Source organism: Carex rostrata, chromosome 9 (assembly GCF_964058835.1).
Source record: "Carex rostrata chromosome 9, lpCarRost1.2, whole genome shotgun sequence".
In the NCBI taxonomy this organism is placed as follows: domain Eukaryota; kingdom Viridiplantae; phylum Streptophyta; class Magnoliopsida; order Poales; family Cyperaceae; genus Carex; species Carex rostrata.
In genome coordinates this window covers 3,163,464-3,190,588 of record NC_135926.1, presented here as the reverse complement: position 1 = coordinate 3,190,588, position 27,125 = coordinate 3,163,464, and the positions used below count along the sequence as shown (strand labels likewise).

At 36.0% G+C, this 27,125-nt stretch overlaps 3 protein-coding genes and 1 pseudogene across 7 annotated transcripts; 3 read left to right on the top strand and 1 right to left on the bottom strand.

The window, feature by feature from the left end:
- Positions 1-764: 764 nt before the first annotated feature.
- Positions 765-1,779, top strand: LOC144559599 (ethylene-responsive transcription factor 9 pseudogene; annotated as a pseudogene). The gene has a single exon (XR_013513187.1). The product of XR_013513187.1 is annotated as an ethylene-responsive transcription factor 9 pseudogene (transcript).
- An 8,409-nt stretch (positions 1,780-10,188) lies between these two features.
- On the top strand, positions 10,189-14,181 carry LOC144559708 (GABA transporter 1-like). Of its 2 annotated transcripts, XM_078308812.1 has the most exons (7): positions 10,194-10,422; positions 11,149-11,271; positions 11,473-11,567; positions 11,672-11,858; positions 12,063-12,193; positions 12,682-12,897; positions 13,588-14,181. In XM_078308812.1, the coding sequence occupies exons 1-7, from the start codon at positions 10,287-10,289 to the stop codon at positions 13,969-13,971; spliced, it is 1,272 nt and encodes a 423-aa protein (XP_078164938.1). In that variant the 5' UTR covers positions 10,194-10,286; the 3' UTR covers positions 13,972-14,181. The 2 variants fall into 2 exon arrangements, with proteins under 2 accessions (XP_078164939.1, XP_078164938.1); XM_078308813.1 differs by lacking the exon at positions 12,682-12,897 and having other exon boundaries at positions 10,189-10,422.
- Positions 14,182-16,371: 2,190 nt separating this feature from the next.
- Positions 16,372-21,463, top strand: LOC144559200 (exocyst complex component SEC15A-like). Of its 2 annotated transcripts, none has more exons than XM_078308193.1 (4): positions 16,372-16,540; positions 16,979-17,087; positions 17,945-18,250; positions 19,235-21,463. In XM_078308193.1, exons 2-4 carry the CDS (start codon positions 16,989-16,991, stop codon positions 21,221-21,223), a joined length of 2,394 nt encoding a protein of 797 aa, XP_078164319.1. In that variant the 5' UTR covers positions 16,372-16,540; positions 16,979-16,988; the 3' UTR covers positions 21,224-21,463. The 2 variants fall into 2 exon arrangements, with proteins under 2 accessions (XP_078164319.1, XP_078164320.1); XM_078308194.1 differs by having other exon boundaries at positions 16,389-16,540; positions 16,953-17,087.
- Positions 21,464-22,686: 1,223 nt separating this feature from the next.
- LOC144559874 (putative U3 small nucleolar RNA-associated protein 11) lies at positions 22,687-25,576 on the bottom strand. 2 transcript variants are annotated; one of them, XM_078309025.1, is made up of 10 exons: positions 25,050-25,576; positions 24,828-24,925; positions 24,629-24,719; positions 24,428-24,519; positions 24,128-24,221; positions 23,958-24,037; positions 23,688-23,774; positions 23,487-23,586; positions 23,019-23,107; positions 22,687-22,912 (listed from the first exon to the last, which is right to left on the bottom strand). In XM_078309025.1, exons 2-10 carry the CDS (start codon positions 24,881-24,883, stop codon positions 22,909-22,911), a joined length of 693 nt encoding a protein of 230 aa, XP_078165151.1. In that variant the 5' UTR covers positions 24,884-24,925; positions 25,050-25,576; the 3' UTR covers positions 22,687-22,908. The 2 variants fall into 2 exon arrangements, with proteins under 2 accessions (XP_078165151.1, XP_078165152.1); XM_078309026.1 differs by having other exon boundaries at positions 25,056-25,068.
- Positions 25,577-27,125: the final 1,549 nt, after the last annotated feature.

Genomic DNA, 27,125 nt, shown 5'->3' with positions numbered 1-27,125 from the left:
CCATACCGCGAAAAATAGTGGTCCAATGGACTTGTCCAGTGTGCTCCACCTGAACCACTGTGGGCCACACTTTGAGAAGCCCTGCTAGACGGTTGTGATTGGTGTACTTGGTTCACAGAACCGCGTGTGTGTTTTGTGTCATTTTCTCGCTCTACCCTCTCTCGTCCTTGCGCGTGCACGTGGGCCCACTTGTAGTGTCACACATGGTAGCCTAAGAATGCCGTCCAAACATCAAAAAGAAAATATAGTGTCAATGTCTCCATTTTGAGTCCGACTAATATAACAGTGGTGTATACGGTTCTAACTTCAAAATCAATTGAATAGATTTTAAATAACTAATTCAAACCGTTCAAATCAATTTACTTTATGAGTGATACATTTACATACATTTTTTTTTTATATTTTTGAATTATTTTAATATCAAATCTTAAAAACTGTAGTACTCAAATAAATGCACCGTTTAAAATTGATTCGATAGATTTTAAAATTAGTATTATATAAGTCAAAATAACACTGATGTTATACTAGCTAAACTCCATTTTAGATCAACTCTTGAAAACTGTAGTACTCAAATAAACGCACACGACTTCTACTTCTTAAGGAAACAAAGTTTAAGTTGGTATTTAATTAACGTACACACAAAAACCAGCACCTAAACTAGTACATAATGAAACTGACCCCGATTTTAAAATAGATTCCCACGCCGGCGAACTTATATGTCCACAATTTAATCCGACATCTGTAACTTCTTCCCATCTTAAATTATCTAACGAAATGAATTGCCATAAAGTAAAATAGAAATTCTCTAACAAAACAACAAAATAAATCAACACACTGCACGAGATCTCACACGAGCGCGCGCACACCACCACACAAGGCGACGAATTGAATCGTCGTCGCGCCTCGTAATTACTTCGCAATTAATCAAACCTAAATCCAATTTGATGATTAATTAATTCGCACCCCTGTCACCCCTCCTCCCACACCGCTATTTATACCTCTCCTCTTGTTTTCCTCCACACATCCCCTCCTTTTATCATACAATCCAGAACTTTCTCATATCAAATCTCTATATGGCAGCACCCGATACACTATTTCTCCACAAAGGAACTAGCACTGCTTCTCTCAACCCGGATACGCCTCAGAAAGAGACCCGGTTTCGTGGCGTCAGAAAGAGGCCGTGGGGCCGGTTTGCGGCCGAGATCCGTGATCCATGGAAGAAGACACGAAAATGGCTCGGCACCTTTGACACGGCTGAGGAGGCAGCAAGGGCCTACGACGAGGCGGCTCGCAGCTTGCGGGGGCCTAAGGCCAAGACGAATTTCTCCTGGCCTGAGGTGACAGCTGGCCCCGTTGCCATTGCTCCATCTGGAACTGAGCGGCCGACAGCAGATTGGGGGATGTACACGTGGCGACCTGCGATGATGCCGCATGTTGTGGATCTGGCGCTGAGGCCTCCTGGAGTGGAGACTGAGGAGAGTAGGAAGAGGTGCAAGGTGCTTCCTTTCGATCTAAACCTGCCGCCTCCATTGATTTGACATCTTACAGTAGTGATCTGTTCTGATCCACGAGGTGTTTGTTTAGATCCTTTTTTTGCGAAGCGTGAAGCTTTGTTTTTCATTAGGAAATTATGTCGTTTAGTTCGCTCGAACGAGGGTATTTTGGGGCTGTTAAAGCTCTTTCTGTACAGTTTTAATTAGGCCGAGATCTTAGTAATGACTAATGAGGTTGTAATCTACTCAGGCTGCTATTAATCGGTGAATAAATTTTTCTGAGGCATTACAGCTCCTTCTTGATTTTTTTTTTTTTTTTGCAATAATCGTTATACCGGATTAATTGATTCTTTTAGAAAAAGACTCGATATCGTTAAAAACATTTTCTCGCCTCTGTTCCCGTTAGATAAACTAAAGAAGCGCTCTCTTGAGAAAGGAAAATTTCGAAATGTTAAAAAGCTTGAACTTGCTGTCGAGTAAAATAATAGATATTAGAACAGAATTATTTTTTTTCGACCTTATAGTAATATATATTATATTAAAAACATTTCCAGACTTCGTGTTATGCGCCGCTTGATCGGTCCAGTGCTGATGGCTTTAATTAATGTTCATTGTTCACCGCAACTGCAAGTAGCTCGCATGCTCGTTTTCAAGAAACTCCTTTATCCTTTACGATGTATGTGTGAATGGACGGAACTGCCCTTCGACATGCGCAATTAATGGGAGTCTGATGGGATTGACAGGATTAATCAATTCTTCTTTTCTCTGCGGCTCCAGCATGTCTCTCTTTCTGTGACCAAGTTTCATTTGTTGGCTTGTTGCAATTATAAACCTTGACCGCCACACTTTCTCCGTTCAAATTTCATTATGTTTCTTTCAAATCTCAAGTTCCAAAATATATTTTTACCATTTAAGCCCGCTTACAAAAAAAAATCGTAATTCCTCTACCTACGTTCTCTTCTAAGTAGTTATATTGCGTACCAACCAATGAAGGAACAAAAATAAACAACTATGCAAATAAAAGTCCTATGTTCGAGTGGTTAGCAGCTGGAATCATAAATACGCAGCAGGTATCAGCAATTTATTTATTACTTGCATGCGCACTAAATAATTTTAGCGTCTGTTATGTTGTAGAATAGTATCATGGATTTGTTGTCTTGGTAATGCCAGATTGTATGTGTTCGTGAAACGTGAGTAGCACTGGTCTCATTCTACCGTTGAAAAAAACGACAAAATAAATGTAATTTTCTTTTTCGGTGGAAAGACAAGGGAGAATTCATTACAGAATAAATGAGCACATACCTTTTTCCTAGAAATTCAAAAAAGTTGTATCACACGATATCTTTAAGAAAAGATTAAAAGATTTAAGATCTATCACGCATTATTTCTCCCCGACAGGGACAAAATATCCGGTGGCAGTTTCGTTATTTATATCGCAACTTTGCCTGTTTAGGTTGTAAGACGGCGTCGCGCCCAGGCCCCAGCGAAAAGTATACTAACAAAAAGCCGAAAAGCGGAGAAAAATACTCCTCTTAACAAGCCGCCGGATACCAAGAGAGGGACTACCTTCCTCTGGAATTCTATCTGTAGAATTCTGAATTTCAAGGGCAACCATCAAAAGCAGCTAGCTGCTCATGATTTCATGAAAATGGATACAGAAGGACAGATACTGTTTGGGGTAAAAAGATGCTTGTACTTTGTATTGAAATATTTCTTTTTATTTCTTGGAGGCTGTAAAAAAATATTGTATGAAAATAAAATGTTAGTTACATCTTGGGGCAATAAGGTAAAAGATTACATAATTGTGTGTTCGACGCTTCTACTAAAAATATTACATCATGCACTCCTTGCGTTTAAATCCTATACTCTCGTTTTCAACAGTATTGCATCCACAACTTCGCCTCCTGCGATGTTCTGCCAACGGTCGTATTACAATTTTATACGTTTAAAATCCGATTCTCAGAAGTCAACAAAAGGTTTCAATAATTTAGCGATTGTATAATCCAAAAAAAGAAAAGAAAAAAGAACCCAACAACAATGTTAAAAGTTATTCTTGGAAGAATTCTACCGTGAGAGTAATATACACAAATGGTCCCTTGTACTGAAACAGTAATGTGTGCGCGGTCCAGAGGGAACACGTATCCTCTGCATTAACTCAAAAGATTGATTTAATGCATTTTGACCGTCTGATTTTAAAATGAAACCAATCCGACTGTCTGATTTTAACACAGGAGTTCTTTAATATTAGTGCGAATCTAGTCTGCAAAAAACTTAAACGAATCAATGATCCAGATGTATTGAATCAAAAGATTCCCTTTTGGGTTAATGTAGAGGATACGAATTCGTCCAGAGGTGCGAATAAACCGATACCTGTCTTTATGTGAACCGGCTACGTGGGTCGGCTTTGTGGGACCCTGTATAGAAACGGAGAGGTTGCTCAATTATTGAGCTTTAGGGAGTTTAGACCGGATCTTTACTTTTCTGACTTTTGTTGTACGTTTGTTATGGGTCTTCTGCAAAGTCACGCTCGTATTTTTCAATTTTAAATACAAGGTTTTATTCCCTATTTCTTCCTTTCTATTTTAAATATTCTGTCTAATTAAACACGTTTACTTCTTACAAGTGACCGAGTCCATTTATTTATTCTAGAAATTTGCCCCAAGTTCTTATATGAACTCGGTAATTTTAATTAACTATTCAGAAGAATATTCGATCTTATCGTAATATATATTTTTCTTGTGAGAGGAATTTTAAGCAAGGAAACTTTTTTTATTGTTTTGTATAATATACACAATATTTGTAAATATATAAGTAAATAGGGGTAATTGAGTAAAAGGTTTACAAGCGGCCTCTTCGTGCAAATAAATTAATGGGATGGTAAAAAGCGAGCCGTTCAGTCGCTGGGGAATTCCCGACAGGAAAAGCAATAAATATCCAGACTACACATTCAAATCTGAACGGTCAGTTTGGTTTCACTCTCCGGTAAGACTACCGCCATGAGGAGTAGGCGCGGGGCCCACGGTGAGGTAGAGTAAACTCGAGTGTTCACGTGTAAGCGTGCAGAGGCAGCTTCGTACGGTGGGATCCACTGGATAGTACACGGAAACAGCAAACACATGCGGGTAGCACGAATGCGGCAATGCGGGCGGCGCGGAGGAGCAGTTGCATGTGCAGCTCCACGTGTCTGATTTTGAATGGTATGGATGTGGTCCCCGCTGGTTTAGATCGGTCTCACTTAAACAGCAAACAGCATTGATGTCCATTGAAATTTGAAAGAGCAGAGGTCATAGACTCTATGAGTCATAGTCATACCGTCTCTGGCTTGATTCCTTGAGTGCATGTTGGACATGCTTCATAACGAGTGCGTGTCCTCTCAAATACCTGAGGTACGATTTTAAAAAATTGACGGTCCAGATTAATCCAGCTGGGCCAAGCTCAATCGGGATCCAGTTGGGAGTTGGGACTTTAGGAATCTGCTTCGAGATTCGTGCCATATGAAAAGAACAATTCAGATTTATGGCTTGCACCTCAGGTACTTCTTAGATATCTGGGGTACAATTTTAAAAAATTGACGGCCCACATTAATCCAGCTCGGCCAAGTCAATCCAGATCCAGTTGGAACTTTAGATGTCTGCTTTAAGATTCGTGCCACATGAAAATAACGATCCAGATTTATAGCTTGCACCTCAAGTTCCTAGGGTGATATGGATTCCTTCACAACATGGCTGACATTGACGAGTCACCTAACAAAAGGTTCACCAGAGATTTTAGCATTCAGACTAGGATCAACGATTAAAGAATAAAATTTATGAAGTCTAGCCAATGCTGATAGTTTTTAAACATTTTTCCCTGCTCTAAGTTACCTTTAGTATAAATTAAAAATAACATAATTTATTTTTTTTGAGTAAAAGTAAGAGGTCAAGTTACACAACAAAAAAAATTTCAATTCGAATTTTAAACTCATGATCTCTCACATAGAGACTATGTGCCTTCGCTACTAGATCAAAGACTAATTCTTTAAAAACAAAAAATAACATAATCTTTTTATGCACGTATTTGTACGATATATTCACACCGTGATCTTATTTAATTGTTTATAGTAATAAAAGAGTCAAGTCCTCTTCTTGTTATAAATTCCAGCTGTTACAAATCTATAACGTTTCACATAAAAAAATAGTGTCTTAGTTACTACATTAGACATGATTTTGTTGTCGTATTAATTTCAATTCTATATATTTAATATAATTTATACAAAAGTGATACATGATTAATTATGATAAAAAGTAAAAACATCTGCGTCTACACTATCAATAAAGTAGTAAATTACATATACAACAACATTGCAAAAATTAATTAAGTCTAGATTACAAAATATTAGGGTATAGCGTGCTAATTGCCTGATGTTTTACTGGGCCATATAAGGGTTTGTTCCGTTGTGACGGGATTATTCGGGATGAATTTTGTTGGATACAGGAATTCACAAATTAATTTATGGGAATTTATATTTTGAGAGAAATTTAAGACTGACTATGATAATGTACTGAAATGAATGTTCGATGGTAATGCGGGAGTAGTTATGATAAATTCAAATTCGAAAAGACATTAATGAAAAAAAAATATTTTTTACATTATTTATTTTTCTAGACATGTTGTCAGTGTTTTTATTAATAATTATTATTAAAATTATGATAAATTTTAATACCCTAAAGTTTAATAATGAAAATATTATAATATTATAAAAAAAATTAAGTTACAAAAGTAAAGTTATCATGAAAAAAAAAATAAAGAATTCAATGGTGAAAGAATAGTAAAAATCAACTTTGTACAAAACAAAGTTTAGTTCGACTAATCAGTCAATTAGTCAGTGGCGGTAATCAAACTGTCACAAACAAACTTGTGGGAAGGATATTTGTGATTGAGACTGACTAATTAATCGACTTATTTGTTTGATTAATCATTTGTTTTCCATTTATACGATCGATTGATCAGCGAATGAGGATGACAACTAGGGGCGTTAGCGGGAACGATGCGGGTCGGGTGGAGGCATTTTCATACTCGTACCCATTATAAAAACAAAAGAAATATATGTACCTTTGCCTGTCTTTTCAAATATGGTACGGATCTAGAGCTACTAATGAGCCGGGCCGGCTCATGAGCTAATGAGTTGACAGCTCAATATTTTATAACGAATCAGACTCTAAACTGAAAAAAGCCCGAACTCAACTCGATTCATATTTTATAACTTAATTCGAACTGAGCCGGGCTGGCTCATGAGCCCATCCCGAGTCTCCTCTTTCCTTCTATCATTTAAGGGGGATGATAGTAGATACTTGATAGTCAAATAAGATGGAAAAGTTTTCACGCACTGAGAATTCAGCACTTATACTAGTAATTTAAATAGTTTGACATGTTCTTCAGAAAAAATATGCAACAACAGTCCCAGTGTTAGATAAGATGAGTTGTTATGTTTATATTTTATAATATAACAACAATTACTAATACCAGATAAGCATTTCACCTTTTACATACAATAATCTAGTCTGGGTATCATTCCTACTGTTGTTTTCTGACGTTTCATCTCTTTTGCTTTCTCAATCATCCTTAAGAACGACTTGAAGCTTGTACTCAGCTCTTATATTGGATATTTCAATGATAACGGAAAAAATTAAACTTTCCATGCTGATACTAATTCAGGTGCTGGTAATACCAGTATGTGTGCTGACCCGGAATATACAAGCAGCTCACTACCCACAATTTATAATATTTTCAATCAGACCGAGTTATAAAATATATCAAGTATTTCATAGACTATAATCATCAAATGTTGTGTGACGAGAAAAAAATATAAAATATAGGAGAAATCGAACAGAAGGGTTCAGGCCAGATTTGAAACAAAACTATGCCAAGTATGTACCCGAGCTGGGCCCAAATATGGTATGAGCCGGGCCTCGCCGAGTCAAGTTTTTTATATGAGTCCAGCCGAGTCAGGCTTTTTCTTTCAAAACTGAGCCGAGTTGTTTTACTTTTCTCATTGAGCTGAGACAAGTTTGAGCCTAACCTTGATCATTAGCTGTACTATACGGAGGTCGGGTAAACAGATAAAAAATACCATTGACATTTCAATTTGTGCTTTTGATAAAATATTTTTCAAAACAAGAAAAAAAGAAAAAGAAAATAATAATAGATATAACTAATTTGTATTAAGAGAATTTAATAAAATACAAAACTTTATTGTATCATGTATCATCTTCATACAAATATATATCTATATATGTAATTTAATTTTTAGAAATCTTCATACAAATATATATATATAACTAATTTTTAGAAATCTTCATACAAATCTTCATAGTCAACCTCTCTCTCTCTCTCGCTCTCTATATATATAGAGGTTATGATCAAAGTGGTAGTTCCTGAGCTTTGGTGCTACCAATTCGTTTTTCAATTTTCAAAGTTCAAAATATCGATCCGAACTATTCAAGTTGATCTCTATATTAAAATGTGCTTGGAGACCAAATTTTACATTTTTCTAAATTTTTTTACTATTTATTAAGCCACTTTGAAAATCGCTGATCCAACGGTGGCTTGACAAAACAGTAAAATCAGAAGCCACCGTTGGATCAGCGATTTTCAAAGTGGCTTAATAAATAGTAAAGAAAATTTAGAAAAATGCAAAATTTGATCTCCAAGCACATTTTAATATAGAGATCAACTTGAACGGTTTGGATCAACATTTTGAACTTTAAAAATTGAAAAACGAATTGGTAGCACCAAAGCTCACAAACTACCACTTTGATCTTAGTCAACCTCTCTCTCTCTCTCTCTATATATATATATATATAGGATTTGGCTAATATGCTATGGGTTGCATAGAGGCCTCCCGTCATACGGCTCAATATTCGAGTTTTCAAAACCCTAATGGTCGATCCGAACCGTTCATCTTGTTCTCCATATTAATATGTGTTTGGAGACCAAATTTTATATTTTTTAGAATTTTTTTACTATTTTTTTAGATTTATTGAATATCGCTGTTTCTTATGATTCAGATTTGTCTGAAAAACAATGATTTTCAACAAATCTAAAAAAATAGTAAAATTTTTTCCAAAAAAATGTAAAATTTGGTCTCCAAACACATATTAATATGGAGAACAAGATGAACGGTTTGGATCGACCATTAGGGTTTTAAAAACTCGAATATTGAGCCGTAGCACGGGAGGCCTCTATGCAACCCATAGCACCATAGCAAAGTCCTATATATATATATATATATATAGAGAGAGAGAGAGAGAGAGAGATGGGCTATGGTGCATTGCAATGCATGGAGGGGTTTGTGCATTGGACCATAAATCTAAAATTCAAAATTCAAATAACCGATTCAAACCGTTCATCTTGTTCTCCATATTAATATGTGCTTGGAGACCAAATTTTACATTTTTCTGAATTTTTTTACTATTTATTAAGTATTTTACAAAATTGTTGATCCAACGGTGGCTTCACAAAACAGTAAAATCAGCAGCCACCGTTGGATCAACAATTTTGTAAAATACTTAATAAATAGTAAAAAAATTCAGAAAAATGTAAAATTTGGTCTCCAAGCACATATTAATATGGAGAACAAGATGAACAGTTTGGATCGGCCATTTGGATTTTGAATTTTAGATTTATGATCCAATGCACAAACTCCTCCATGCATTGCAATGCACCATAGCCCATCTCTATCTATCTATCTATCTATCTATCTATCTATCTATCTATCTATCTATCTATATATATATATATATATATATATATATATATATAGAGTACGGCTAACGTGCTTCCTCTAGCATATGGGCCGAAATGCTTCCGGTGGAAATTTGAAATTTCAAAATCCAAAAAGTTGATCTGAACCGTTCATCTTCTTCTCCATATTAATATCTGCTTGGAGACCAAATTTTACATTTTTCTGAAATTTTTTACTATTTATTAAGCCATTTTGAAAATCGCTGATCCAACGGTAGCTTCTGATTTTTACTGTTTGGCAAGCCACCGTTGGATCAGCAATTTTCAAAGTGGCTTAATAAATAGTAAAAAATTTCAGAAAAATGTAAAATTTGGTCTCCAAGCAGATATTAATATGGAGAAGAAGATGAACGGTTCAGATCGACTTTTTGGATTTTGAGATTTCAAATTTTCACCGGAAGCATTTCGGCCCATATGCTAGAGGAAGCGCGTTAGCCGTACTCTATATATATATATATATATATATATATATATATATATATATATATAATTTTTAAAAATTATCTTTTATAAAAACGGATAATATAACAGAAAAAAATTGTTACTTTTATCTGTATTTTCGGATACAATAGGGATCAAATAAACTGATAAAATGGTGCTATTGACACCCCTAATGACAACCTTCTGGTTACAATGTTACCATTCATAAAGGAAAATGAATCGTAAAGGCAGATGGTATATGGACCACATATTTGGGCTAGAGCAGATACAGGCCCCCTGGATTAGTAGTCTTGAGTCCAGTCCATTTTAGACATAAGTTTGACTTGGCACTTCATTTTTATAATTTCTTTTTTCTTTTCTCGGATTCCAGATTAAATCCCTGTCCAAGAAAAAAGTTATGTTGACATATTTGCTTCATTCCCCGACTTGCAACAAATAATACAAGATGCCGCTTTGACTAACTAACTCCGCCGATATATTCTTTCCGCATTCCTGGACTTTTCCTGCTTCCCGGAGAAGGCACGTTAGTAGGTGATCCATTGCTACAGCTACCATAATAACACGATAAGAATGAGGGAAGAAAAAGAAGAAGAAGAGGGAAGAGGTACATGGAAGCATGCGGCTTTTCATGTGGCAACCACAATTGCCACACCGGCAGCTTACGCACCATTGCCCTTTGCGCTCGCTTCTCTTGGCTGGCCTCTCGGTTCACATTTCTATTATTTTTACTTACTTTCCATGCTCTTCCATTGTAATTATTGCCAGGGTATGTTTTGTTCCACAAAAACCAGTATGCAAGATTGCAAGTGAAGATATATTTATAATTGTTTTGCATACACCGACTTTGGTCTAGTTCTTCTGACCTACATATTTGATCATTCAAAATATTCAATTTTTAAGTGCATAAATAGGATGAACATTGGGACTCCAGAAATGCTAACAATGAAAATAAGTAAGAGCGTTTGAGTATTAAAATTTAATAGCAATCTCTTAAATGTATACATATGTAGTTTAACAATTATTAGATTGTCCAAAAGTACACGTTTTCTTCATGAAACTATGCAAGGGATCTTTTCGGCAATCAAAATAACAGATCCAGTAGTTGATTAATTAACAAGAATATTCAATATAAAACAACCTGGTATCTATGGGCCGCCGTTCTAAGCTCTAAAAAAATAAGTAAATTCAACCTCTATTATAAAACTAATAATTATGCGTCTTCTTTCTGATTATTTCCCAGAGCGTAATTTCTTTCAAATTTACATATATGCTATCACACCAGTAATGATTTGACGCGTCTTCATTTTTACCATGATAGATGAGACATTGGACACAATTGCACTGTTCTGACTTCTTACTATATATACCATACACAAAATAGCAATTGAAATGGACAATTGATATTCTCTCTTGCACTGGATTATGCTGTCAGGTGTTTGCTGTTTGGTCGGTGGAACACTGACAACATGGTATTCTAGCTTGCTGATAGCGTCACTTTGGAAATGGGATGGAAACAAGCACAGTACATACCGCCTCCTCGCCAATAGTATTTTTGGTTAGTATATCCTGCATCCGAAATACTAACACCAACAATAGAATATTGTACAGTGAAATTTTTGTAGATTTTACGTCCATATTCAGTATAACAGAAATATATTTCTGTACTACACATACTTTCGGGACTCTGAACTTGTTCAATTTGCAACTAAAATTTATTTTTCTACCATGATAATGCATCTATTTTCAAATTTTGAAGGGCCTTGGGGATATTGGTTCATTGCTTTGTTTCAGCAACTGGCATCGATTGGCAATAATATTGCGATCCAAATTGCTGCTGGAAGCAGTCTCAAGGTACCACCCGTACACCTTCAGAAAATGCTCTCCTGCCAAAATACAATTCAGAAATGTTCTAATAAGTAGCTATATATTGCCTTACATAAAATTAATTTTGGCAGGCAGTATACAAGTACTACCAAAATGATGCCAAATTGACTCTGCAAGACTTCATTATTTTTTTCGGTATTTGTGAGCTGATTTTGTCACAATTTCCTGATATCCATTCGCTCAGGTGGTTCAATGGCATATGCACCTTTAGCACTGTTGGGTTCGCTGCAACTGCAACTGGTGTCACCATTTATGACGGTAATTTTGTTTTTTCTTGGACTAGCTCCAGTTTATAATTTTTTGTAAGTGATTATTTTTCTTCGTGCGTGTTTAATTATCAATTCATGTCCAACTTGAATTGTAATACATTTTTTTTAGAACGTTCAATTACATACATAATTGTACTACTTATTTAATAAAAGTATAAAACATGATAAAGTGTCTGCATTTGTTTTCTTTCAGGAATGAATACGGACCGAAGTTCAGTTAATTACAATTTGCAGGGTACAACAGCCAGTAAGATCTTGAAAGCATTTAGCGCACTTGGTACCATTGCCTTTTCATTTGGAGACGCCATTCTTCCTGAAATCCAGGTTATGAATTAAACCCCATAATTATGTATTACCAAACCCCTTCCATTATACCAGTGATTCTGGTATAGGAGAGCAAGGATTCCTGATACTTGCCGATAGTAATCACCACTGAAACGTTATGGAGCCATAAATTACTGGATCCCTGAATTTTGGAAGTCGACTCAAATTGGCTAGGACCAATTAAGCTCCACTTGTTGGGATTTGCCTCTATATATCCAATTTTGAATTAACTGACATCAGTTAGCAATCATAAGGGAAATAAAAACAATTGGCGGGATATTTACCCAATTTAGCATTAGCTTACTATTTATTGTGATGTAGAATGAAACAAGCCAAATCAATGAAATAAAAGTAAGTCATTACAATATTGCACAACTACTACTGGTTTCAAAATCCAGTGTGGAATCCTGGAAGAAGAATGATATATATGAGTTTAATATTATAGAATTTTTATTGGGTCCCGATACATTTGTGCTTGCCATATGCAGAGTACTATCAGAGAACCAGCAAAGAAAAACATGTACAAGGGAGTTTCAGGTGCATATAGCATTATTATTGTGAGTTATTGGACTCTGGCCTTTTCGGGTTATTGGGCTTTTGGGTCGCAGGTCCAACCGTATATCTTATCCTCTCTTTCCATTCCAAGATGGACCATTGTAATGGCAAATTTATTTGCTGTCATTCAGATTTTAGGTTGCTTTCAGGTACTAAGAATTTTCATTTATTCTTTGTTTATAGAATGATTTTTTTCCTTCTAAAAGTTATCTGGCAATTGATAAAACTTATGTGAAATAACGATTTTAATTTTTTTTCTAAAAAGACTATAAAGGAAATGGAAAAGGAAGATATAATAAAATTTACCCCATTTATAACAGTCAAAACAATAGTCTATTTGTAATCAACAATTAGAAAGCCACTTTCTCAGGTTTAGCTCTGCCTTATTAAGTAATCTTCCCATCAGCTTGATCTCCCCGGAAAATATTCTTTGAATTCGTTCTTTCCGCAGAACCCGATACTCAGTTACGCACAAAGAATCCCACTGTTGAAGTTTATATTTTTGTAAGGTCATTCAATTGCTCCTCAAATTTTAGTTGCGCATGCTAAAGAGCCTTACAAATTGATAGAATGATTTATTTTTTTATGTATGCCATTTTTCACATACATAGTTACTTATCCATTAATAGTTTGGGGATTTATTTTGATTGAACTATATAAAAAACAAGAAGAATTTTATGAGTTCATTGGTATCCAATATGATCATTGCAACAAATGGCACTTTAATCTACATTCATTTTTACTACGTCACAAAATTAAAGATCTTCCCTTCCCATAAAAAAACAATGTAATCTAGATATCAAATTGCTCACAACATTTTTTTTGTTTGCTCTGTCCAGATATATTCCAGACCAACATATGCATTGTTTGAAGAAAGTACTCCTTTGCAACAGAAGTGGCTCAAAAGATGCTTATGTAGACTTGCTTACACATCAGTCTACATCATCATCATAACTCTAATTTCAGCCGCAATGCCATTTTTTGGAGATTTTGTAGCCATTTGCGGTGCAATCGGGTTCACCCCTTTAGATTTTGTGTTTCCTGCTTTGGCCTTCTTGATGGCTGGAAAAATGCAAAAAAACTCTAATTTAAGTCTTCTTGTGAGAGTTGCCAACTTTTCCATAGCAGCACTATTCTCTCTTGTTGCAGTTTTGGGTTGCATTGGCGCGGTTAGATCAATCGTGCTGGATGTCAAGACGTATAAATTATTTCATGACATGTGATTAAATTTTTTGTGGGGGATCAGGATCAAATTCTATTTCTTTAGGGAAAGACACGAAAAGAAAACGAAGGATTCAGTTTGTAAAATTTGTTTACAGCCTTGCCAAATGAAGGCTTTTGTATTGGGTTTGCAATATATTTGCATCGAGCAGGATTGCGTAGTATGCTTGGATAAATTACAAAAGAAAAATATATTAGTTGTCTTTTATGCCTATCTGACTTCTCCAATAGAAGAGTTATTCTGATCTCTATCATTCTGCTTGGCCGAATCGATTAATCGGCCGCCAAACTAATTAATCCGTTTGCAAATTCGATTAATTATCCAGACTGCGCAGTGTTGCTTGTTTGGTCACACTCATCTCTACTTCATTCAAACTCCATTTTTTTATGATCTCAAGCTCAATAGAACTAGCTAGACTTCACAAAATTTTATTTGGTATTAGTTTTTTTTTTTCTGATTTAAATATTCATTAAAATTATAATCTTATAATATCAATTATTCTGTTATTTTTTGTTCACTGACAATGGATTTTGGAAGTTTTTAAGTTTTATGAATATTTAGTTATTTACTCTTAATGATATCTCTGAAAGTGCAAGTTGTTTACTTATCAAGTGTAATTTATTTGTTAATTGGATGTCTAGCGATTTTTCTAATCTTTCGAAAGCGATTGACTTTTATTTATAATTGTAAATGGTTTATATATATTGACAATGAATAGTAGTCATTTTATAATTTTGTATTATGTCTAACCGGAATATGAACTTTTAAAACCAATTATCTAAATAAAAGAACAAAAATAATAAGTACATGCATTTTTTTTTCAAGATAGCTAAAAAATCATTAATTTAGACGTTTAAATTTCTGTTTTGTCCTTTCTTGGACGAAAAAAGCAATATATATTTTATTCTCAAATATATAAATAAATTTTGATTGAATTATGAATATTTTGTATTAAAACATGGATAATAAATTGTCGGCAAAAATCCGATTTATTGATCGCATGGTGATTAATCGTTTGGTGGTATAAAAATTGTGATACAATCTTTGATCGATGGCTTCTAGATGCATACTATGCCTGCAAATGGAGCGAATTTAGTGAAAATAATGTTAATATCAAATTATTTTATCCACTTTTCAATGAGCAGATACAAATACGGATATAAATAGTAAATGGATGTCAAAATTAAAAGCTAGATATACTTAAACGGCTACAGATACGGAGCGGATAATCTACGAATACGGATATGAGACAAATAATTATCAAATAATTAAGTCATATGAGTTTTAAGATACAAATATCAATTAAGAAAAATAAATCATAAAATACAAATAAAAAATAAAATTAATGTCTCCATAAACATTGAAATGAAGAAAAGAAGAAAAGAAGAAACAAAAATAAAAATAAGGAAGCCAGCGGCTCTCTGTTCGAGTCAGCGAACATGGAGCTCAAAAGAAAAGTATTGCGGACGTCCGTACATCAACACATTGTGGGTTAGTCCACAAGCAAAATTCAAATGAAGTTGAGACGTATATATAGCAACTTCAGTCTGGATAATTAAAATGAAGTTGAGAAGCCGAAGTGGCGAAATTTCGGTTAGGGATATATAGAACCAGGTATCCATTCCATTCATGCGTCCTTTAGTTCTCCTAAGTTGTTAGAGTATTTTGAAATATTTTTCTGAAGCAAAACAAGGAATGATGGTTTTTTTAAACACACTTTAGTGTTACTCAATGATATATATTTGATTTATCAGTACATATACAAGCTGGTGCAGCCGAAGCATATCAGAGGAAGACGGAGAGGCCCTAGCACTCTGTCTAGTCTAGGTCTATTTGAAGCCTAAATGATACAATGCGTCTTTTGTTTCATTTACTGTCTGTCTGTCTCTGTCTTACACCAATTTCTCTTTAAAATTTAGATGTGTTGTTAACTCTTTTGTGTAGAGTTTTATTTTGAAAACTTGTATTTTGTAATTAAGTATTGTTTTTTGAAGTTACGAAATATTTGATTTGAGGAACTTTATGGTACTATGTTATTACTTTCTCATGTGTTTGATGGCCTCTTTACCCCAACTTATATGCAAAAAAATAATTTATAATTTCGTTTAAAACAATAATTAACTTATACAAAATTGCATCTATAGCTCATGGACCAATTAAAAGGGAAAAAAGACCATAGCTGGCCCAACAAAACTATATAACAAATTGCATTTATATTTCCCCTGAGCAAGTTAAAAACGGATCCGAGTCCGAAGCCTCCCAGATACTTGTGCTTTAAGATTCGTGCCAAGTTAAAAGAACGATCCTGGGACGTCAGTTTCTAATTTGCTTGAGTCAGGTACCAGGGATGATCCGAATTCTCTGGAAGCAGCTTCTTTATTAACCATCGGAGCCCGCCCGACAGACTCCTATTATTTCTTATTTTAGTTAGCTATAAATGCTTAACGCCACCCTCGAATCTCTCTTCCGATAAACAATCGCATACCACCTTTGAGGAATCGAAAAAATCAAATCTGAAGAATCACTCAGTCACAAACAAGCTAGAAGGAAGAATCAGCGTAACTCGGACGGTGAGTCTCCTCCAAGCGTTCTTTGCCCAATATGCGGCCAGTCGGTTTGGAGAATCTCACAATAATCGGATCGTGGGCTGCCGATAGATTGTCCAAACCATGGTAGCAAAAATGGATTATTGCCTGCAATGGTAGAAGGTTGTAATTATAAGTACGGTAGTTCACAAACAATAGAAATGGGGTTTGGTTTGGGGGTGTCTGTGTGTGGTGGTGGTGGGGTGAGGGGGGGGGGGGGCGGTCCTCCGCTGGCCACATCCTCGTTCCGTCTGTGGGAGGACTTATTGTTTCTGTCAAATTCCATTTTTCCTTGCATAAAGTTTATACGAATAATCATGAACCATTTAAGAAATTAGAGGAATTTTTTTTTTTAATTGTTAATTTCTACTTTTAACTTTTCCAAATTAATATTTAGCTGAAATGCTTATCTTCGACTCATAGCTGGAGAAAAATGCATGCACAGCCAAAGAAGAGAGCTGTGGTAGAAAATGGAGGTGATGGTGGTATTGGTCCGGGCCTAGCTGCTGCCATTGCTAATGGAGAGGATGTGGTATGTCTGATTTATTTTATTGTAAACTATGTGCTAATGTTCTTCTTATTAGCATTAATCTCACGGCGGAAACTGGTAACAGAAGGTCGGCAGCCTCTGTGGTTTGACCTTGTTTTAACCAGTGGCTTACACAGATGGTACTTTATCACACATTTCCTGATTATCACTGAAGAAAGTTCCGTTTTCTTTCCTAAAACTTTGCACGTTGTATCATTTTGTTGTCGAATGATGTGGGATAATTTTTATACTCTTCTTGTTCAATTTTAACATGGTTTGTTTGATTAAAGAAATAATATTCAAATTTCCTAACATAAAGGTCCGGGGATGAATTCAAGAGTCCAAAATATAGGGACCAAAATGGGAAATCTGTGATGCTTTTGGGACCTTTGCATTTAGATTTTCTATTATAAGGTGCAGGTATTAAAGAAAATGTCCTGCCAAATGGTTGAATTCCATTCAAGGATCTCCTTCTATAACAAATGTTGAATTATTTTTATTAATGTAGAATCTTAAAGAAAAAATAACGACTCCACTCCATGTGGTTTTTCATATTACCTTTGATTACTTTTTCTCTCTTCTTTCTCTCTCTCTCTTTTTTCTTTTTTTCCTTTTTACTATTTCTGAAACTAATTCACCCAATCCTCCAAAATTACATTAACCTTTTAACCGTAATGGCTGTAAGGTACATTGATACTGCAGTCACCATATCTCTACTTGATGTGTGTTAATGCATATTTCTCTTTCATCTGTGACTTTACAAAGAGAGAACCCCTTGCACTGACCTGAGATTTTAACAATGCTTGCCAACAAATACTAGCTAGTACTCGTGCAAACTAATTTTGTAACATCTGGAACAGGGTCCTATAGTGAGGCACGTATTTGAGTCGGGCAAACCTGAAGCCCTCCTACACCACCTACGCAACATAGTGAAAAATAAGGAAAGCGAGATAGAGGAGCTGTGTAAGCTTCACTACGGAGAGTTCATTCTTGCAGTTGATGAATTAAAAGGGGTTTTGGTTGATGCTGACAATTTGAAAAGCCAATTGATTTTAGAGAATTCCAGGTTGCAAGATGAAGGTGTCCGCCTTTTTGCGAAGCTCGAGGAGTTGATCGATTTGTACTCGGTGAAGAGGAATGTTGCAGAAGCCATACTTGCCTTGAAGGTATTACAAGTTTGCCGTCTGTACAGGAACTTTACTAAGTTATAAAATGCTTGGTTAAATATTACTAAAGTGTCCCAGTAACTCTATGAAGCTTTGCTGTGTACAATACATATAGTGCAACATCAATATACAACTTTGTTTTTTGTGAGAGGTGGTAGACAGGCTAGTTTAGGTGAGATTAAGTCATGTTTTATTTGAAGTTGGCTGCTTTTTCTTATTGGACTACAGGGTTTTGGCCATTTTAGGTGTCTGGCTATTGGGTTTCAACTTTGGAGCTCGATTTAATTTTTGTTTTATCAGGTTTTGGTTTAATAGTATTCTGAAGTGAACTGTTCATATCATGCACTATGGATTTAGTGGGAAGCTAGGACTGGGGTTTATCATGAGAAAGAGAGAAAAAAGAGACAGATAACACTAGAAGAAGATAAGAAGAGGCACACCTGCACAAAAGATTCCCCAAAGAGAATGTTTTCTTTAACTGAGTTATAACTTGTTGAGTTATCTATAACATTGGACCCCTAAATTGACTTAATACTTAGGCAGCAACGGAATTGCCTAAAAAGTAAATATCCAGAATGATGTGAAGCAGGCTTTAAGAAATTGAAAAAGATATATTGACAAACTTAAATAATTTGGCCCTAACTTAATTATGTCATCAAATCAGCACCGTTTCTACCTAATTGTTTTGTGATCATAATAATCTGAAAGAGTTCAATTACATTTTGACACACATTTTTAACCAATATTTGGCTGAATGGACTAACCAAAACTAAAGTTTGAGTCAGTTTTGAGTATGCAGTCTTATATTGAAGCACTGTAGAGAGTTAAGTTTGTAAGTAGATATATTTTTATCAAGTTTGTAAGTAGATGTTGTAATGTATTACTACTTCCTGGACTTGTACCAGTTAGCTCACATTAGTTATGGAACTAGCTAAACCTATCTCATTATATCCATTATAGTACTTACTTTTTTGATAATCACAGGTATGTGTGCATGTGACCAGCTTGTGCCTTTCATGCAGCTGTGACGTGTCAGAGGGCCGCTTCTATCCTGCATTGAAAACCCTAGACATTATCCAGAAAGACTACCTCCATTCTATACCTGTTAAAACACTGCGACGAGTCATCTCAAAGCAACTGCCCGCTATAAAGCTTCACATTGAGAAGAAAATATGCGGGGAGTTCAATGACTGGCTTGTTTATATCAGAACCACCGCCAGGGAGATAGGACAGCTTTCAATCCGCCAGACTGCCACATCACGGCAGCGTGACGAGGAGATGCGGTCCCGTCAGAGAGAGGCTGAGGAACAGTCTCGCACTGGGTCCACTGCATTTAATGAGTATGTCTACTCCTTAGACTCAACTGAACAAGCTGAGGAGGATGTCGTGGTGGATTTCAACCTAACCTCAGTGCACCGTGCATATCACATCTACTCATGCCTGGGGATTGGTGAAAAGTTTCGTGATTACTACCACAAAAATCGGCTGATGCAACTACAACTTGACCTACAAGTGTCAACCATGCAACCTTTTCTAGAATCACATCAGCCTTTCCTTGCACAAGTTGCAGGCTTTTTTATTGTAGAGGATCGGGTATTGCGTTCAGCTGGTGGATTGCTAACAGAGGAGCAGGTTGAATCCACTTGGGACACAGCCATTGCAAAGATTACGGTCATCCTAGAGGATCAATTTACTCGGCTAGACACAGCGAGTCACCTGTTGCTCATAAAGGACTATGTGAGCCTCCTAGGTGCGACTTTGAAGCGATATGGCTACCGTGTTGGTCCTCTGATGGATATACTTGATAAGTCACGGGATAAGTACCATGAATTACTTCTTACCGAGTGTAGGAAGCAAATTAGCGACATCCTTACTGACGATTCCTATGAGCAAATGGTTCTAAAAAAGGAATACGAATATAATATGAACGTGGTATCTTTCAATTTACAAGCTATGGATATGATTCCAGAATTTCCATATGTGGCATCCTTTTCTTCATCAGTACCAGATGTTTGCCGGGTCATAAGGTCCTTTATAGAGGACTCGGTTAGTTATATGTTGTATGGTGGGGGCTTTATTGTCAATTCCTACGAGGTTGTGAAGAAGTACCTTGACAAACTATTGATTGAGGTTTTGAACAATACTTTATTAAATATAATACATGGAGGCGCCTTTGGTGTGCCCCAAGCAATGCAAATCGGGTCTAACATATCAGTTTTTGAACGAGCCTGTGACAGTTTCTTTCTCTGGCAAGCAGGACAGCTTTGTGGTATCCCAAAACGGATTGTAGAGAGGCCGCATTCAGGTCTGACGGCCAAGGCTGTACTAAAGGCTTCACAAAATGTGGCATATAATAAACTCCTATACCTTGTTAATGACAAATTAGACAGCATAATGGGACAGATGTCCAACATTAATTGGACAGCAGAAGAGGTATCTGAACATGCAAATGACTACATGAATGAGGTTTTGGTATATCTCGACTCAGTTGTGTCAGCTGCACAACAAATACTACCTCTAGAGGCGCTTTACAAAGTCGCAATTGGTGCACTAGGCCATGTTTCAGATTATATCATGACAGCCTTTTTGAGTGACAGTTTGAAACGTTTCAATGTCAATGCCGTGGCTGGTATCGACAATGATCTGAAATTGCTTGAATCTTTTGCTGAGGAGCGCTACCAAAGTACAGGTGTTAGCGAAATTGGTAAGGAGGCAACTTTTACGGATTGCTTGGTGGAGGTTAGGCAGTTGGTGAATCTTTTGTTGAGTAACCAGCCAGAAAATTTCATAAATCCAGTTATTAGAGTGAAGAACTATGGCACTTTGGATCATAAGAAGGTGTCAATTATCTGCGATAAGTATAAAGATGCACCAGATCGACTGTTTGGTAGCCTCTCAAATAGAAACACAAAACAGAGTGCGAGGAAGAAGTCCATGGATGTTCTGAAGAGAAGGCTAAAGGATATGAGTTAAATCAACCCCAGCTGTGGTTTTATTGAATATTTAGGCTTTTTGGACTAATTGAGTTTTGTTTGCATCTGATTTTTTTTTCCTTATAATTTGAGGGCATGTTTGTAAGAATAGGTTTATGTGTAGCTATGGTAAAGAGTGCTTCTGTTTCTGCACTTGTACCGGACCATATTTTGGCTTATAATGCAGGCATATTTGCATTTTGTTAATATTAGTATCCCACTTGGCACTTGCTCTCTTGATGTGAAAACTTACTTTTAGGTCATTTCTTTTCTCCTTATTGCAGAAATAAATATATCCTGCTATTGTTGCTCGTTGCTTTTGCAGATAGCAACACAGAATACATACAAGCTTGAAGAGCATTTCTAAACCTTCAGTTAGTTTTCTCAAACCGTAAAGTGAAGGGAATCTTTTACACATATTGGAGAGGATACTTGTTTACAGAAGAACAGGGTGTGGTTTAGGAATTCATTTTCTTCGTCACATCTTGTGCACTTGGGGCTAATTGACCTAATTCTTTTGTGCAGCTCCCCCATTGTTGCCAAACCATCATGGATGGCTCTCCACAAAAAGATCTTAACCCTTAGTATTACACCCTTCCATGCTTCTTTTTTGTCATCCCTGAACTGAATTGGTGGTTTGTGCGTTTCCAACTGTATGTACCCATCCTTTGTAGTATAGGTCCCCTTCTTGTTGCCTGCCCATAGTCTGGTACTAGTGTGTTTAGGGTTGGCTTTGGACCCGATATCACTATGTTTTGTACTGCCTTTTGCCCTAAGACCTCTTGGATTTTCTCTCTCCGTCATTCCCCGGTTTCATGATCAAATATTTCTGCCACTAGTGTGTCTCTCTGAGTCTCTATGCATTCATGTACACCCTTTGTATCTCCCACCCCGGAAACCATGGTTGATTTATTACCGGAATGCTCAACCCATCTCCTACGTGCCACATAACATCTTTTTCAAAGAAGGGCAGTATTTGATCGCAAAACCTGCGCCCAAAGTCTGTCCTGATTCGATGCCAGTTGCCATACAACCTTTAACAACAGTGCTTTGTTAAATAGGCGGATATCCCTTATTCATAAGCCCCCATCCTCCACTTTTGAGCAAATCTTATACCATGAAATGAAAGACATATCTTTCATGTTGCATCTTGCCCCAAAGAAATGTCTCAACGGCATGTTTATTTCATTTGATTGTGTATGTCGGAAGAGCCTGAGATTGACATGTAGTAAACAGGGAGGGAACGCAAGTGTAGCTTTCAAGAAATAAAAAAACCTCCATTACATGTCTTGCATTCAAATTTGTGGCTATTATTTAAGTTACAAAATACCACCGTGCCAATTGAAGGTAAGCTCAAACTCTTTCATACTTTACAGAGTCCAAAATTGAAAAATAAAATATAGATGGCACTGGCATGGCATATATGGCAAAAATAGTTTTGTAAACCATTCAGAAGAAAAAAAAAACACAAACAAGAGATTCAAATTGCACATTGAAAATCAAAATGTTCATCAACATACATATCCCTACATTCAAATTTGCTTTGTAGCACAAAAAAGGTTTGGGGGGGGGGGGGGGGGGGGGGGGGGGGTTGGAGACAACAGATCTGACTTATATGGCATCAAAGTAAAAGCTCAATTTAAATCAATCAAGTGATACAAGCACATTGCACAGAGCTTCCCAAAATTACCTGAAGAGCATAAAAGTCGCGATTAGTAAACCAAACAACAAGCTCATGCTTAAAAAATCAAATTAAATAATAATGCAAGCTCAATTTAAAAGAAAGAAAGAAAAACCTCTTCCTTTCTGTTCGCCATTTATAAACAGGTTTGTCTGTAGGAGAAGTCATCTCTTCCTCCTTGAGTTTTCGCACACGTCCAGGTTTCTGTTTCAAACACAAATATAAATTGAGAGAGAGAGAGAGAGAGCACACTAGTTAAACTGTCAAAGTACAATTGCCAATGTATAATGATATATATCTGCACCTTTACCATAATCTAATGTTGGTGTTGTTTACACTTTACACATCACAAAACATGTTTGGTGCTAGTTATAAACATAAAAATGCTGGTTATTTTGTTTCACATGCAACCAACTGGGATGTCATTCTCAAAACACAAGAGAAAAGACGAAAGACAAACATCTGACATTGTACTGCATATCTAATAACAACAACAACAACAACAACAATAATAATATTATTGTTTTAATAAGTTCAGGATATAAACATTTCATAAAAGAGTAAAATATTTAATTGCAAAAACCTGCAACTCCTTTTTCAATGCCATTTCAGAGTACAATTTCTCCAGCTTTCTAACCCTCTCTTTCCTCTCATTTAGCTCCTTGTATGATACTTCTGTTTTCCTGAAGCCCCATAATAAAACGAGCTTAGTCTCAAAGCTTCCACTGAGATTATATTCTGCTAAATTTTGCAAACCTATAATAAACTCTGGGCATTTATTTACCGTTTTATATTGTCGGGGATACATTTGAATCTGGGTAGCCTTTTATCTTGGTCAGCAGCTCTTGCTTTTATTTCTTTAGCCTCTTCCCTAACATCACAACGAGAAAAAATGCTTTTAGCGCAGGCATTTGCAATTCTTTCTTTCTTAGAAAATAGTGGATATAGCCTTCACAACATAACAGGCCATAACCAGTAAGACTTAAAAAGGCACTATAAAATCAATGGTATAGCAGACTCGTACAATTATGCAATAATAATTCAAAAGTAGTACCTATCTTCTGCAAAATAGATGTGCTTGTTTAGAGGCTTTTCATCTAGTACATGAAGTGCTGAACTTAATCTCTCAACTTTCTACAATATAATAAAGCATTATTTGAATAACGGGAACGGTAGAAAATGGCACAAAAAGGTCAAAAGAACTGAAATAGCATTCTAATCAACCTTCTTTTCACTTTGAAGCTTTTGAAGAACATAGCCAATATCTTGAGTTTCCATCACCAAAAGCTCCTCTGCTGTGTACTTATTAGCTTCGCTCCTAATAAATGCAAAATTATAATATAAATCCCACTAAATATACTTATTTCAATTTGAAGCCAGCATAAAAGTTCCTTCTATGGATTCAGATTATACCTGATATGGCATTTCAAAAACAAAAATCTTGAATGCCCTTATCTACAGTAATAATATACATAATGTATCATTTTTAAAAGTAAATTATATTTGACATTAAAAATAGGATACCTGGGTCTATGAATTCCATCGACAATCTTTGTATGAACCATCTTAAAATAGAACTCATCTGGGTTCCTAAACGATGCCTTCTCTCTTAATTTCTACAAATTAAAAGAAAAACATTGCAAGGACAATTAATCCATGCTAATTACAAACACATCAACACATTAATAATGAAGATTCCACCAAACTAATTAAAAAGTTGCATACCTTAAGGGTTTCTTCTTTCTTGTGAAAATTCTTCGCTCTCAAAACATAGTCTTTGTGCTTTTCAAGAAGCCCGAATTTCTTCCTCGATTCACTGTCAAGCATACAGAAATCAGCAAGTAATGATAGCACTAGTACTCACAATTCCAAAGCAATCATATCGTTCAGTTTGTATCACTGTGAAAAGTAAGAATCAACTCACGGCTGAGCTCGCTCCTTGTGGGCCCTTCGAGGTATAGCATTTCTCAGAGAAGACATTGTTGAAAAAACTTAAACAAACACCAATCCACCAAATTATACCTGCAAAAACATTGATTGGGTATAAAACGAGAGATTAGACCAGGTATTGGGGTTTAGGGTTTAACTCGAGAAGGAGGTGCGGAGAGATAAGAGGGGGGGAGGAGAGAGGGGAAGAGAGACATACCTTAACCTAAAACGCCGCCAGTGACCGGAAACAACCGCCGCCAATTTGGGATGACAGACAGCCTGAAGTCCGCACAATTGGTTTTTCGGCGAGAAAAACCCTACTAAACGGCGTGCTTCCGCAACGAGGAAATAAGGGTCTGATCAGAATGGATTCTAGTCCCAACAAACGAGAAAGAGAATTCTCTTTCTCATCAATTTTCTGATCGGAACGTGAAGCAGAAGGAGAATAGAGACGATTTGTCAGGATTTTAGGAGCGTTAAATCCTGCTGAAAAATCACGAGAAAAAGGTCGGTATTTGACAAGAATTCGTTTCGCAAGGATGAAAGGTCATTTGTACTCTTGTTTTCTCCGATAAATTTTTTGACGAAAACAGTAAGAGCAGGTGGCCTGAGAGAATAGATAAATCAGCAGGGCACTCTCAGGCGGATCAACAAGGTGTCGAAGCGGCAGATCAGCAAGGTACCGTGAGAGAAATGGTTGGAGAGCCCTCTCTTCATCGTACTCTCTGGTTAATTTTAGAAGAAGGGAAAGCGAGACATGAGAAGCAACGGGAGATGTAAATGAGAATGAAAATAGCATACAATGGAAATAAGAGGAATATTATGACCTTTTCCAATATATCTTTAAATCAATTATTTTTTAAAATTAATCATTCTAATCATTAAAATTTAATTCTAAATCATTCTTTTGAACTCTTGCTATACTATTATTCCGATCATGCCATAAATATGCTGCGATTCCAAAGAATCGCAGGGACCTTTTTCAAATCAAACCATCCATTTGTTTTGAAATTCATGCTTAAAACCAATTGTTTTTGAGATTCGTGTATTCAAAAAAATGGATAGTTTGATTTGAAAAAGCAGGGTCCTGCAATTCCAAAGAATCGCAGCAGATTTATTTCCATGGAACGAGCTCTTTCTCCCTCGAATTCACACCCTCTGAGATATCTCATATTTTGCGTGACTTTTTGGATAATCTCAACCGTTCAAATACATTCTACATGAATCTCAAAGCTCAAATAATACTGCCCCCTGCTCTATCCCAAATAGGCACCGGACACGTCGATCACGCAAAATATGAGATATCTCAGAAGATACGCATTCTTCTCCCTCAAACGACAAATGGAATGAGAATTCCCACTCGTCGCTTGATCGGAATGGAAATCAGATGATTTGATTTGGCGGGATTTGAGAGGATATTTACTCTAGCGAAATCGCAACAAACTTGAAAGCTATTTGACGAGAATTGATTCCGTCTCGATGAAATTATGGTGTGAGCCGAATCGCGAGTCGCTGTGATTTTCAGCTTGACTTCTGTCTTCGTCTTTCTTTCTTTCTTTCGACTTGGTTTTAAACTTTTTGTTTCTTTTCTTCGAAAGAAAGGAGTCCATTTTATTTGATAATGGCACATATTATTAGTTTAATTAATTTTGAGAGCTTTCTTTTCCTATCAAATATTAAATTCTTTTGTCTGCTTTACTTCTTTGTATCTGTAAAATTCAATTTCAAATCTATCTAATTGTTTCTTTTCTTTTAAATTAAATTTCATTTTCTATAATTATTGTTCCGATCACAACCCATCTATAATTTTTTTTAAGGACGAATTCAGATACAGTTAGCTACTTGACAGAATAAGATCCGGACTGTTCATTTTAATATGACGCATCGCAAAGACCCTGCATCTAATACAAATTTGATAAATAAAACGTTCGACTGAGGTTAACTCAGGAGAAATAAATCTGTTGACAGGAACATGTTATTCCGATTCTAATCATTCAATTTTTTTCCTTCACAAATTAATAAAAATCAATAGTTGGAATCAGAATAACAGAAAGTCAGAAACCCCGTTATTCTTTTGGAATAAGAATAACAAGTTACCAACATGTTTATTTTCTAGGGATCGACTAACAGTCCCCCGTACTAAAAGACAAAAAAAATAGTTAAAACGTGCTAACTACCGCCAAAGAGCAAGATTAATGCTATTTTATTAATAGTCAAAACGTATAGTATTCATACTTATTATCAAAACCATTCGTCATATGTAAACACAAGCTGGAGGGGACCAGTAACGACC